The sequence below is a fragment of the Patagioenas fasciata genome, chromosome 4 (assembly GCF_037038585.1).
Source record: "Patagioenas fasciata isolate bPatFas1 chromosome 4, bPatFas1.hap1, whole genome shotgun sequence".
Classification (NCBI taxonomy): Eukaryota; Metazoa; Chordata; class Aves; order Columbiformes; family Columbidae; genus Patagioenas; species Patagioenas fasciata.
In genome coordinates this window covers 28,890,720-28,905,323 of record NC_092523.1, presented here as the reverse complement: position 1 = coordinate 28,905,323, position 14,604 = coordinate 28,890,720, and the positions used below count along the sequence as shown (strand labels likewise).

Below are 14,604 nucleotides of genomic sequence, written 5' to 3'. Positions count from 1 at the left end.
TTAGCCACCACAGCCACTTCGTTGCATTTCTCTCATTAGGGTATTCATTTAAGAAGGAGCCAGTCTCCTTTATTGTATTTATACCCTGATGTGAATTTATTTAATAGTCCCAGATCCCAGTTTATTGACTTACGTGGGTTCTTCTCAGTTCAGGCTCTGTGGTCACACTGCCACTCTCAGTGTTTTTTTTATGAAACAACAGTAAATTCAGCTGCAGTAGGATATTTCTCCTAGCTGAACCACAAGACCATTTATAAATCCATAGAGCAGGTTGCCTTTTAAGGGCCGGATGTAATTTTAGGACTGTATAAATACATTTATAATTAAATACATATGTAAATACATTTATAGAGTCCTAAAATTACGTTCGGCCCTTTGAAGGCAATCACAAGGCTGATGTGGCCCCCAGTGAAAATGAGTTCGACACCCCTCCACAGAGAATGGATGGTATTAAAAATGTCTGAGTTGGTTTCCACTGCAGAAGTGACAAAACTGACTTGGTGGGAGTGGGAAAAAGCACAACCATGCTTAAAAACATGTTAAATAGTCATGGCTGATTTTTGCTGTAGATTAACCTCAATAGGCTAACATGATTTCTATATTTGATATGGTTGGTTTAAACTGAGTTCTAAATGATCTTTAACTCATCTCTAATAACGTGTTTTTTCCAGTTTAAATGTGGCTTGGGTGTGAAGTTTCTGGTTTCCTTTGATTGGAAAGATTTCCAATCATTTCTTCTTCCATCATGTCCACAGTTTTTTGAGGAATCTTCCTATGTAAAACACATATATAAAAATCAATGTAGCATGCCATGGCTCAAGTTTACTAAATAGTCTGTCTTTTCTTCATGTAAAAAGATACACTGCTTTGAAGTATTAGGTCTCTGTTCTTCTCACCTCTTTTCCTGCTCTTCTTTTTCTATGAATCTAACAGTATTTTTTGGACACCTTGAAACAAAGCAGACTGAAATTGCCCTTCCTGTAAGAAGGCACAACTACTGATAAAGTCTGCGGGAGTCACATCAGCTTACCCAAAGACTAAATTTAGCCGCTCTGTTTTACCGGGAAACTGACATACAGTGCTTTGTTGTGCATTTACAACAGCCAGGACCTGGTTTTGGAGAACAACCTATAGCTCTATGATGAGCTGTTACTCAGCATACGTTGTTTCAACAGCATGTATTTTGAAAATTTCCTTGCAATGTATTGGTTTTATGTGAAGATAAATTAGTGCATATTATGTATTTGTTTGGTTTTCAGTAGTAATTTTGTTTGGTAAATCTTGATTCCTGCTCTTTTTCACAATATTTACAAGACAATTTGGATGCTAGAAAGAATTTCTCAAACCATCTGGCATCCTCTGAAGTAAGAAACCCTGGCCCTGGAGGAAAAGAAAATGAGTAATGTAGGAGCAACCAGATAGCAGAGCTCTTGCGCTCTACTTGTTCAACAGCATACACTAAGTAGGAAGTTACTTTTTAGATATATTATTTTCCATGAATTCCAGAGGGAAATTTTTTTTTGAGTTTGGAAAATACTTCCTGCAAAACTGGAAAAACACTCATTTCATTCTTATGTTAGGGAACTCGATTTGAATGCTAAAAGTGTAATCAAAAGAAACCTTTGCGTTGATCTGAATGTCATACGGTGAGTATTATTATGAAATGGTTTTCTTCACAAGCTGCATTAATCTTTTGTAGTCACGCTTTTGTTTTATTAAACTTTTGAGGCTAACAGTGGCTGTTTACTTCCCAATTGATATCAGATGGGCAAATGTCTATCAGTTTCCTCCCTCTTGAAAAGCTGGTGGTTTTGCTGAATTCACACATCTTCGTCAAGGCTGTCTCTGCAAGCAAATAATTCAATCATCATATAGAACGTACATAATTATCATGCTGTCATCTCCATTGAAAGCTAGCCAATAATTACTTTGTATAGATCATTCTTTTTCCATGTTTGTCACTGAGGCTCAGCAGAGCCCAAGAATGACAAGACATCCCTTAAAGCTTTTATGGAGCTTTGTGCAGCTGAAGTACTTTGGTCTCAAAGGTCTGGGAAACCACATTCACTCAGCCTGAGAAATGAGCCATGTGTGAGAGAGAGAAATGGAGAGACTGGAAAGAGATCTGATAAGGGAATGTGAAATACAAAATCTTGGGAGCTTCTCTGGAAGATGCCAACTTGAAGGAGCTGTTTTACTTTCAAGGCTTGCAAATTCTCAGAGCACCCATGCTCAGTTTCACACCACTGATTCTTTTGACTGAAATCATCTTCTGCCAATGACCTGACATGAAATAATAATCTAATATAGCCAGCAGTGGTGCTGATAGGTGCAGTAAGAAAATACAAATCAAACTTTGGGGAGAAGATGGGGAAGGGACACCAGAATTATTGATTTTGATTATCACAACCTTGAAAATTTGAGCTGAAGAGCCCTCTAAGCAAATGTTATATTGAAAAAAACCTTGGGAACACAGGACATTTCAGAAATTTCCAGATGTTTTACATGTTTGCATGTTTACAGGGGCATTTTACATGATTTTATGGAAGTCAACCAACTGTGTTGTTCTTGTGTGATGGAAATTCTAGGGCATGATTATTAATACCTCATACTCTAGAACATGTTCAGTAAGGCAATAAATGTATGATGTCAGTAAAGCAATTGTCACACAGCTTCAATATTGGCTAACTCAAATGATTGTATGTAGGAATCCTTGTCCAAACACAGCATTTTTAGTGAGGTCCTACAAGGATCTGTATACTTCTACAGTGGACAGCAGTTACGACACTGGCTTTGGCAGCAACCTACCTTCCTTGCCTGGTAATCTAACACAGACATTTTAATACAGCAGAACTACTTGTAACACATGCAAAATAAGTGATTGTGCTCACAGACTGGTAGCCGTGAAAGCAATTTTGTTGTTGGAGTGAAGATAAAGCAGAACATAACTTGCCACACTGAGGCAGTGACTGAGAGATGTAATAGTTTGCAGCTTTGATGTTAGACAGGACAAAATGGCAGGTCTATGTTACTCTTGCTTTTAGCACTTGTGATGCTGGTTCTAGAAGTAGATGCCTGTCTGGAGCCCAAGTATTGTTAAGGGCTGCTGACAAATTAGAGTGGATTCGGAGGAGTTTCAGTAAGCCTTTGAAAACCTGCCCTACACCTAGAAAATGGTTTATCCAAGATACCTTTAATGGTTTCACTTCATATCTACAAGTATTTTTACAAAGCAAGAAGGTAATGGAATCCAGCTGTTTACGAACAAAGTAAAAATAAGATTGAGATGGATGAGGGGAGAACCACTGTTGTTGTGACCTGTTCACTTCTAATCAGTCATTACTAGAGTGTCCAGGTCACGCCAGCTCAATTACCTACAACTGCAAATATTTTTGTTGGCTCATGTGACTGTCGTGCTTGCCCATTATTAGTACGAGAGTTAGTTTGGCTAATTGTAGTTGAAAGGAAAAAATGCGTTTCTTTCTCGCTAGTACCTTATTTTAGAGCCTTAATATTCTCAATAAATTCTTCGATCTTCTTTTTAGGGCACCAATGCCTCTGCTCTGGAAAAAGACATTGGCCCAGAGCAGTTTCCAATCAATGAACACTATTTTGGATTGGTCAATGTAAGTACCATTTTCAGTAGGCAAACCATATACAGAACTGTGGCTTTGATATTACTTGAACATTGGTGGTTTTTTATTTATTTATTTATTTATTTATTTATTTATTTATTTATTTATTTATTTATTTTTCCTTCCCCCAGTCCTGTTCTAAGGCAGGATTGTAGGTTTGCTTGTTGTTTCGTAGTTTTTTTGTTGGTGGTGGTGTTTGTTTTTTTTTTTTTTTAAAAAAGTGCAGCTCATGTTCCAATTTTAGGCAAAGTGGGTTGTAAAACTGTACCAGGTATTTGAAGATAGCTTAATAGATCCCAGAGAAAACAGTTTACTGTTCCACAAATATTTTCAGTGATTAGAAATTACACTTCAATAAAGTCTATTTTAGCTAAGAAACGTGAGGGACAGTCTCTGGAAGTGATGCAAATATGTGCAAGTTTTGGTACAGCAGCCTGCATCAGGGACCCTCTTAGGAGAAGCTTTTTTATCTGACTAAAGAGAGAATGAGTGAGAAGGCTGTTTAATGACTTGTTTATTCCCATACAAGTGAAGTAGATATAGTTTTTTTTCTATTGAAAACATTAGTCATTCTGCTACTGAGCAGCAAGATAGAGCCCAGCAAGGGTGTATTAATATATGGAAACAAGCTTAACAAGATCCACTACAATAAATATAACTCTTGCAAGTGGAAACTTCTGCTTTGGATCTTAGTTAATTTAGAACACCATAGTTGTTTGTTTTGTTTGGTCTGTTTTTTTCCTGTGAAGTGTCAAGTGTGGGTGTGGAAGATATTTCTACAGTAGCTGCACGGCAAAATGGTTGGTATGTGACAGGGACGTAGAAGCCAGAGCTGAATGAAGCAACTAGTTTTATTGTGATGCCCAGGGATTAAGATTGTTTTTACTTTTACATGGCAGTTCGGGAACACCTGCTACTGTAACTCCGTGCTGCAGGCATTGTATTTTTGCCGGCCGTTTCGGGAAAATGTGTTATCATACAAGGCCCAACAAAAAAAGAAGGAAAATCTCTTGACTTGCCTGGCAGATCTTTTCCACAGTATTGCTACTCAGAAGAAGAAAGTTGGAGTTATTCCACCAAAGAAGTTCATATCAAGGTTACGAAAAGAGAATGGTAAGCAGAAAACTGGAATCCTCTTAGACAGTAATATGTTGATCAGTATAAATAAACGTGGCTTCTAGGGACAACGTGGTCATATTAATCAGATGTTCAGGTTAGTTTTTTCGGTTGCTTTTAGTACTTTCGGGGGTTTAGATATTAATGTTTCAGTATCTGTATACATGATATTATGCTTGAAATAATAACCATACAAGGTTTCATACGTTCCCAGAGGTGCATGAATTAATGATGTTTTCACAGCACGGTGGGACAGATCACTCTGAACAGTGACCTAGGGCTGGGAATAGTGTGACAGTCTGTCATAATTTTTTAATTTTTTTTTTTTTGGTGCAATATAGCAGAGAAAACCATTGCAGGCAGTTCGCAGTATAGAAACTGCGTGACCTAGGAGGGCTACAGGCATCACTACCCCAAAACACCTGGAGGATAAGTAACTATGTATGTGGGGGTGTTCAGTGGACTACATGTCCACTGCTGCTCTTCTTCATAGAAGTGGTGGGCGAAGTCTTACTTTGGGAAGCATCAAGCCCTTTTTAAGCATTAAGCTGGCAACAGCATATGCTTAATTTTGCAGTAGTTCTGTCTAAGGGAAATGAGGAACATCTTGGAATAAGGAAGCCTACCACACAGCTCCATTTTGGCCTAGATTCATATCAATGTGGGTGGTATGCTTAGAAACGGGGGAGCTTTGAATGAAGAGACAAAGTTGAACACCTGGGAGAAATTTCTTCCTGGTGACAGCATATAAATGGGCAGACTGTTCATTCCAGAGCAGGCGTTTGAAAGTGTGACAAAGTTAGCTCTGAGTCATGTGGTGATAAATGCCCCCACGCTGTTTGGGATCACTTTTAGGGACTGGATCTTATGTTTTCAGCTTTTTTAAATTAGGGCCAGACTTAATGTGTATTAACCTGGGCTAGACACTGCAAAGACAAAGGATCTTTGCCATATTTTCTGAGGAAATCCACGTGAGCTTTTTCAGGAGCAGGGGGATAAAAATACACATTTCTTGGGAACACAGATTCTTTTCACTTCAACATGGTGGGCAAATTAAGCCTTCACTGGAGAAGTCTGTACTAAATCACTGAGATATTCTCCCCTCCTCCTGTAAGCATTTCTTATTGAAAAGGATAAGTCTCTGCTCATCAGATTTGTGTGCATGAAAAATGAGCTTCATTAAATACTGTTATTATTACTGTTTGTGGTGGGTTAACCTTGGCTGTCTGCCAGGTGCCCACCAAACCGCTCTCTCAAGCCCATCCTCAGCAGGACAAGGGATGAAAACAAGATGAAAGAAATGCATGCGTTGAGATAAAGGCAGTTTAAAAAATGAAACAAAACACACACACCCCAAAACAAACAAACAAACACGAAAAACAAAACCAAACACACACAAAAAAACCAACCAAACAAAACAAATAAGCAAACAAACAACAACAGCCGCATGCAGAAGCAAAGCAAAACCGAAAGAGATTTATTCTCTGCCTCCCATCAGCAGGCAATTTCCAGCTACTCCCTGAGAAGCAAGCTCTTGGTATGCACAGGAGTTGCTTTGGAAGATAAGCGTCTTAATAGTGAATGCCCCCCGCTCCTTTCTTTTAGCTTTTATTGCTGAACACGATGCCACATGGTATGGAATACCCCTTGGTCAGTTTGGGTCAGCTGTCCCAGCCACGTTCCCTCCCAACATCTTGCCCACCCCCAGCCTACCAGCTTTTGGGGGCTGGGGGGATGAAGAGCCAGCCTTGATGCTGCACGAGCACTGCTCAGCAACAGCCACAACGTTAGTGCATTACCAACACCACTGCAGCCAGATGTACAAAGCACAGCACTGTGTGGACTGTTAGGACAGGGAACTCCATCCCAGCCAGACACAGCTTACTGGTATGCGTCAGTATCCAAGGTCTTCAGCTGCCTCAGCCACATGTCTCACTGTCCAAACTCGGTGATGTTCCTAAGTGTCTAAGGGACTTGGAATATATGGGTGGGAGTCAGTGCTGTCTAAAGTTAGACATCTAGTCTAAGCAATTAATTTATGCTGAGTCACCCACTTGCTTTCTTCATTGATGGTAGTGAGAGCCTACACAACCATCTCCACAGAGACCCTAATCTTTCAAGCAGCTGAAGTTAGTTGAGATGAAACCTTCTCCCAAAGTAGTTTCACTGAAGTCAGCATGGCTGCAAAACTGCTCTTTTTGGCATAATTCTAAATGCTTTGCTGAGCAAGGACTAGTATATTTATTTGAAAAGAAATAATGAATCTAGTTTGCTTTCTTGAAGGAGAGGATATACTTAACCTTTGAAATCTCAACTCTCTTCTTCACAGATCTCTTTGACAATTACATGCAGCAGGATGCACATGAGTTTTTAAATTACCTGCTGAACACCATCGCAGACATTTTGCAAGAAGAGAAGAAACAGGAAAAGCAAAATGGGAAACTGAAAAATGGCAACATGAATGAAGCTGAAGAGAACAATAAACAAGAACTCACCTGGGTGCATGAGATTTTTCAGGGAACACTGACTAACGAAACTAGATGTTTGAACTGTGAAACCGTAAGCATTGGGATAGATATATATATATATATATTTTTGTTTGTTGCCCATTAATTGGTAGATACATTTTATATATATATAAATATATGAATTTTTCAGACATCTGAGAATTGTGGATATTCCTGTAGACATAACTTCTTGAAGTGAGTATATTCTTTTCTAAAAATTTATTTTTCTAGGCATTACTTGGTTAACCTATGCCAAGTCTTGCTGTCCTAATACATATCTCTACAGTTAATATCCTCATTAGTTAATCAATACAGTTCCTTATTACTGTAACTTTGGAAGAAGATATTAACATCATTATTCCATGAATAAGTGAAAAGTTAGGATGAATTTGTGTTAATTCAATCCTAAGAATGTGACTGGCATACAGAGGGTTTGTTATTAACAAGCCGTACTCTTATCTCCATAATATTTTCTAGAGAATGCTGTCAGTTTGAAGATTGTCATGTTTGAAGTATGAGTAAAAAGTAGTTTTAGTTAGGAAACCTGATTACAAGTCTCATATTGATTTATGTGGTTTTCAATCACACGCTTCTACTTAAAGGGAAAAAAAAAAGTTTCTGTGAGGTTGCTATGTAAAAGACTAACACAGACAGGAAAAAAAAATCTGTTTAGTGAAGAGCAGTGACATTGACTTTCCAAAAAGTTTGGAATTAACTTTACCTAACCTTAGCTTTGTAAAAGGTAGGTGTCAAGGATGAACTAGTTTTCTTAGCTCCTTCTGTAGATGATGGAGAACGCAAAAGAGCTCCCTCAGGAAGCTCTCGCCATCTGTCTCCAAGTCATGTCATGACACAAAAAGTTTTGAGCAGTATCAGGCATTCTGTCTGCTCCATACAGCTTGTTCTGGTTCCAAGTTGTTACCCAGCAGCTGTTGGTGCAGCAATACTGTGAACTGGGTCAGCAAAGTGATCTAACAATCATGTGTTTTTGAACTCAGACCGGTACCGCTGCCAAAGACTTCCTCTAAAGAAAATGCATCTTTAGATCACCTGCATTAAGATGGGAGGAAAAGGTGCCTTCAGAAAGCAAGATGAGGTTAAATATCTAACTTTGGACAGCTACATTTACATGACATAAACCCTACCCAGGTCCTACCAGCTGTGTGAAAGAACATGTTCTGATATTCCTAATTATAAAGAATAGCGCTGTACTCCAAGAAAATATGACTTTTCTGGGGATTTGGGTCAGAGAGTAAGAAAAATTATGCAGTGATAGTCAACATAAAAGGAGGAGTTGGACCAAGTTTGGAATAAGCTTGTGTAAGTGAAAACATGAGAGAGAGAGATTGAAAACTATTTATTCAATCTACTTCAATTATAAAACCCCAAGTAATAATAGCAAGTTAAAATAAGCAAAAGGATAGAATTATTTTTTAACTCAGAAGCTTCTTTAAATGGCTGTGGCCTAATTATGAACTAATATCCAGTGTTTATTCAGACAACTTGTACTGAAGTCAGGATGTGTCCTTGGATAACAGCAAAACTGCACAATACCCTATTTGTAATTCCAAGTGACCAAGCTTTATGGAAAAAATCATGCTAACTACTGCTGCTGTGGGAAGGCTTGTCTGTAGCCTCTTGTGAATGCAGAAATACTGTATTCTACTGAGGATACTTTTCTAGTTTGTTTGATTTTTTTCTTGTATTATTTTACCTTGAAATCTTTAGGAAACAGTAAAATGGATTAAAAGGTGTTCCTTTGCTAAAATATGAATATGTAGTGCATGAAGGATCCTTAGATTCCAGTAGTTTTTATTTTCACTCACAATGAAACTTGCAGTTTCCATCTGATTTTCCAGCTACCTTTAGTTTCGGTCTGTATTATTCTTGTTACAACTAGCTCATCTCCCCCTTTCAGTAAACATTTGATATTTTGAAATCAATATTAAAATTCCTAGCTTCTTTGTGGCATTCAAATGAAACACTATACTTGTCAAAGATTTTTCTGAGTATTTAACCTCTTTCTTGATACATCGTGCATCTGACAGAACTCCAGTTCCAGCCATAGAGACACAATGTTCTCTCAAGCTTTGTTGCTCTACCTTTCAAATTCCAGCTGTGTGTTTATACTGCAGTTGACTGCTGCCAGTTTTGTGGTTTCCTGTCCCATGGGTCAAGTCATGTCTCAGGGAAGATTTGTGTCCGAAGAGCTGCTGTTCATTTTAATTGGGTGCACTTTATCTTCACATCAAGATTCATCCTGCTGAAGGTGTTCCTCTGGATTCAGGATGCATACAGGCTGCATTCACTGTGTTTATAGTATCTCTGATATAACACACAGATGAGCTCACAGCTGGACATAACTTCCACATCCACAGAACTTCAGAAATCTGAGCAGGAGGGACTTGTGTCAGAACAATGGATTCAACCCCTCACTGAAGTTCTTGATTCGAACTTAACTATCCTGTTATATGATTTAGTTATTCTAAGGAAATGTAGTCATAGGAGGCAAAATATGGTGTGTTCATGCAGCATTTTATAAACAAAATGGTCATTATGCATATGACTAAGTTCATGTGCAGTAAGTAATTCTGCAGTCTTTTTAACTCACTGAAGCATTACAGCAATTATCTGTTTGTAATTTTTTTTTTTACATTCTTTCATCTTCAAGATTAAACACTGAGCAAAAAATCATTTTCAAAGCAAAAATCAAGATCTGCCATTCTGAAAATATTTGAGGTCATTTTTAAAAAATAAAACCTCTTTATTAGATTTTTTCTCCTCTTGTTCCTTAGAAAAAAAACAGAAAAATCAAAATTATTTTGCAGAATATCATCACTTTGCCATTTTTACCTATAATCTTTTAAGTATTTAATCAAAATAATTGACCAGGAACAATATTCAATGAGTGAATGCAGCTGTGTCAACGAGAAATATAAAGCCAGCCTTTGGAATGCTCACTGGAAAGAAATCACAACATGGATAAATATTTAATTTCTTGACAGACACTTATTTGGAATATATCTTCATTGCATCCTTAATAGTGGAGATAATTATGTAGGGCATAAACTGTGATTACATAGTGTAATATATTATACAAATGGTGAATAAAATTCCAGTAAAATAAGAAACTAAGTTGTGCTGCATAACAAGGGAACATGCATAATACACCAGTCACATCTAATATAGGCAATGATGGTCCTCCTTCAATAACCAGTAGACGGCAGTCACTGGTTGGTGGGTTTGAATAAGTGGAACAGGCAGAAGCTGAATTACATGAAACCTGGATTGGTAGAGTTACTAATAAATACAGTCACGATGAACTAGAAAAAATTGAAAAGGATTGCCATGAATTATTTCTGTGTAATTAATTTCTGCAGAAATTGCTCTTTGACATTTGCATGTAGATATAAGCAATGCTTAGATGTATGACATTTTACTACATCTCTGTTTTACATGTATATTTTTTTCAACAGGTTAGTAGCAAAGACGAAGATTTTCTTGACCTTTCTGTTGATGTGGAGCAGAACACATCAATTACACACTGTCTAAGGTAAATGAATACATCTCTCTGGTAGATAGTTCTGTCTGACTTTGCTAAATGTCCCAAGCCTAGCAGGTACAGAAAAGAGAAGCAGAATAACATTGGGGTCTTGTGCTTAAGCAGAAGAAAAATAATGTCAACTGGATATTTCCCCTAATGACAAAATATACATGAATATATTTTCTTTCACTCATTTTCTCTTTCAATTTATGTATTTGAAAGAAAAAAATAGGAGATAATTGATTGCCTTGTCATCCAGAAGAATTACTGCAGAATAATAATTGGCTTCAAAGCGATTTACGTGTGCTTATCTTTAAGCTTCTACTCAAGTGTTTTGTTGATTAGGAGTTATGTGCATATTAAAAGTTAAGTGTGTGCTTTGCAGAATGAATGCTGGAGTCCCTAGAGGGCAAAAGATTGCAAACGTCTACTTTTTTTGCCATATAAGTTTCTTATTCCGTACTTCAGCCTCAAATTATCCGGAGAGGACTTTTATTCTAAGTTTCAGTTCTGCTCATGCTACACTCTAAAACAAATACTTCAGAGATAAAAATAAAATCAATATCTATCAAATTTCTACTATCTGTATATATTTATGTTGGAAAAATATTATTTCCATTGCTTCACTTTGAGGTGAAAAGAAAACCAATACATTCCACAAGTTAGGTTTTTGAGGTGGGTTGGTGGTGGTGGTGGTGGTTTAGTGTGTGTGTTATTTTGTTTGTTTTAAATTTATGTGTTAGGCTTTGAAAATAAACATCAGATTCCTTCCTTAACAGACGACCTAAAACATACACAAACACATTCTTTTGAATCTTGCAGCATTATGTTTTCCATACACATAACCCATCTCTAATATTTTCTGAAGTTTCAGCTCTTGATCTATGATTCGCTGAAAGTTTACCATGTTTTTAGAGGAACTGTCAGAATCCAGTTATTTTTGTCTTTAAATTTAGATGTGAAATCAGATGTTTGAGATCAATGTTTACCATTGAAGAAAATATTTTCCAGTGATCATGCTTTATTTTTCTTCTAGGTAAATAATCATAGTTATGGTCAAAGTTTTGTTGCAATGTTATCTTTCAAGAGATGTATTTTATCCTAAATTTCAGCACTTTCTGATAAAATTGTTTAAGACCATAACAAGAAAAAAAGAAAATAAACCCCACACAACTAGTTAAAGCATTCTCAGTATAAATATTATTCAGTCATGTGAAGTGCCTCTCTGTCATGCTCTGTCAACCTTTAAAGAACTTAACGCTTGAAAATGGAAAATCCTCCCCTTTTATGAAGTTATGTAAATAACTTCTAATAATCTATGGCCTGGTAATCTATATGGTCTTCAGCTCTTCCACCTACCCCTGTGGCGATGATGCCAGGAAGAAATAATCATCCAGAATCCTCCCTTTGCCTTTGTTAAGATCATACTGTGCTGCCTACTGTGGAAGCAGGCTGAACTTGCAGACAGCACAGCTTCAGCTTCTGTCCATGTGGGCTGCAATGCTAAATTGGAGATTATTGGATCAGCATGGGTCCAAATTAGTCTGGAGTTCAGAAGTCTATTAGGTACAATGTAGGTGCAATCAACAGGACAGTTCTGGGCTTCAGATATAGCTGACGCCCAAAGTCACAAGAAAACCTGTATGCTTAAGCTGGAAGATAGGTGCTTATGTCTGTATTCGCAGTTCTCAAAATGCCTGCTATTTGAGGATGACAGAAGTGCACTTGAAGCTGTTCCATTCTGCAGATAATTTTAAAAGGGATTGGATGATCAAGTGACTACACCTAAGTCTAGGCAGTCCCTTGATACGTAGACCAGGATATGTCTCACTTTGAAATATGTGACCTTCTCCCATATCCTACGGAGAGGCACAGCTCTGTATATAGGGCTGTCACAGCAGCCAGATACCATAAGACCCTTTGCAAACCCCAGTACAGCTGCTTTAGATGCTTTAGAAACTTGGACTCAGTGGAGAGAAGATTTCATCCTGTGTGTCTTTTTAGGGTTCCAGTTCATAAGCACAAGTGGGGAAAAGTGTTAAGATCCTTTAAGAACTGATAATTGTCTTTATTTACAGAGACTTCAGTAACACAGAGACATTATGTAGTGAACAGAAATACTATTGTGAAACATGCTGCAGTAAACAAGAGGCACAGAAAAGGTAAGCGAAGAGCAGGGTATTTGACCATGACTATCCTGGGCTTTGACAAACCTCCTCATTGCTGTTCAGCGTTTAGATATGTAGAAGCTTTATACCCTGACTGCCTTCTCTGTGTGCGTCAGAGAACCTACAGGCAGATTCGAAGCTACTACATGTGTCTCAATCTAGAAGCTACTGCTAGTTGACTACTGTTACTTACTAAGTGCTTTTATAATGCAAATGTGTACTCATGAGGGAAAGACATAATAGCCTTGAACTGGTCAGGTCTTTATCATATGTGCTATAATGGTTTCACAGGATGAGAGTAAAAAAGCTGCCAATGATTCTTGCCTTACACCTCAAGAGATTCAAATACATGGAGCAATTGCACAGATATACTAAGCTGTCTTATCGAGTAGTATTTCCTCTGGAGTTACGTCTGTTCAACACATCTGGTGATGCTGTCAACTTAGATCGGATGTATGATTTGGTAGCTGTTGTTGTTCACTGTGGAAGGTAAGATACTTTCATGTGTAACTTGAGTTATTGCCAGACATTTGCCAAGGGGAGAGGCATGCCTGACAAAATGTGGGGAGAGTGGGAGGGAGGACACAAACCCTGCTGCTGCACCAACATGGCCCGAACCTCTTAGCCACCCTCCCTCAGTAATCTGTACTTGTTTGAAAAATAATGTCTCAGGTCTCCAAAAGTCACAAGGTTGGCTTAAATTAATGGAGCTGACTACTTCCTCATCAGCCCACTTAGCAAGCTTGGGAGCCAGGGCTCTGTGAGGGCCAGACACTGTTAGCATGCACGCCCTACAGCAGCACACCTTGGTCTCCTGTCAAGGCAATGACAATTACAGCTTTAATAAAGATTCTTACATAGCGGATATTGTCAAAGAAAAAACAAACAAAAAATCCTTGGGGCTCTAGGAATACAACCTATTCTCGCTTTTCTCAAAGGCTACATAACCAAATGTTCATGGTTGAAACCAAACCATTTTCCTTCTCAAATTTAGTTTGTAATGTTTTAAAAATACTTGCAACAGTTGCCGCTGGTAATGAGCAAATTTTTAAGTATTCTATAGGTTAATTTGCAAATGGTTGCAGCACAGATGAAAATAACACATTTAGCTTTCAGTCAATGAAATCTTTGCAGTAAGTCAGTAAAAAGGTGTGTGGAGTACATGTTGTCTCTTCTGCCAGGGGTGGGTTTACTATGTTCTTCATAACATTTAGTTATACTTCAGACTGCTTGTATACAGAAATAGATTTATCAAAATGGATTCAACAGTATCTTCTAATATTTCAGGTTTTCTGTTTTTGTTTTGTTTTCTAGTGGACCGAATCGAGGGCATTATATTACTATTGTGAAAAGTCACGGATTTTGGCTCTTGTTTGATGATGACATTGTAGAGGTCAGTATGCTGAAGGTCATGAGCACAATATTTGTGTTTATGTTCTGCTTTCTATTTGGGGTTGAAATTCTGATCTAGATCTGGGTATAGATTACTAGTTTGCAAAGCTACAGTTTGGTTGTAATGTGACATTCAGCTCAACTCTGTTAGCAACTAAGATTGCAAACACAATTATTAATCCTGTGGTTCTTATTGTCAATGTCAGAGGGGGTTTTATTTCAGAGCAACATCAAATGTTTTT

General features: G+C 37.7%; 1 protein-coding gene across 3 annotated transcripts in view; it reads left to right on the top strand.

Annotated features, from left to right (window-relative positions):
* USP46 (ubiquitin specific peptidase 46) overlaps positions 1-14,604 on the top strand; it is a 39,172-nt gene that overhangs the window by 17,195 nt on the left and 7,373 nt on the right. For all 3 annotated transcript variants that reach the window (XM_071807492.1, XM_065836696.2, XM_065836697.2), the window contains 7 exons: positions 3,546-3,626; positions 4,535-4,748; positions 7,081-7,310; positions 10,735-10,811; positions 12,881-12,964; positions 13,262-13,459; positions 14,285-14,363. In XM_071807492.1, coding sequence (XP_071663593.1) covers positions 3,546-3,626; positions 4,535-4,748; positions 7,081-7,310; positions 10,735-10,811; positions 12,881-12,964; positions 13,262-13,459; positions 14,285-14,363 — 963 coding nt within the window. The remainder of the gene's footprint in view (positions 1-3,545; positions 3,627-4,534; positions 4,749-7,080; positions 7,311-10,734; positions 10,812-12,880; positions 12,965-13,261; positions 13,460-14,284; positions 14,364-14,604) is intronic.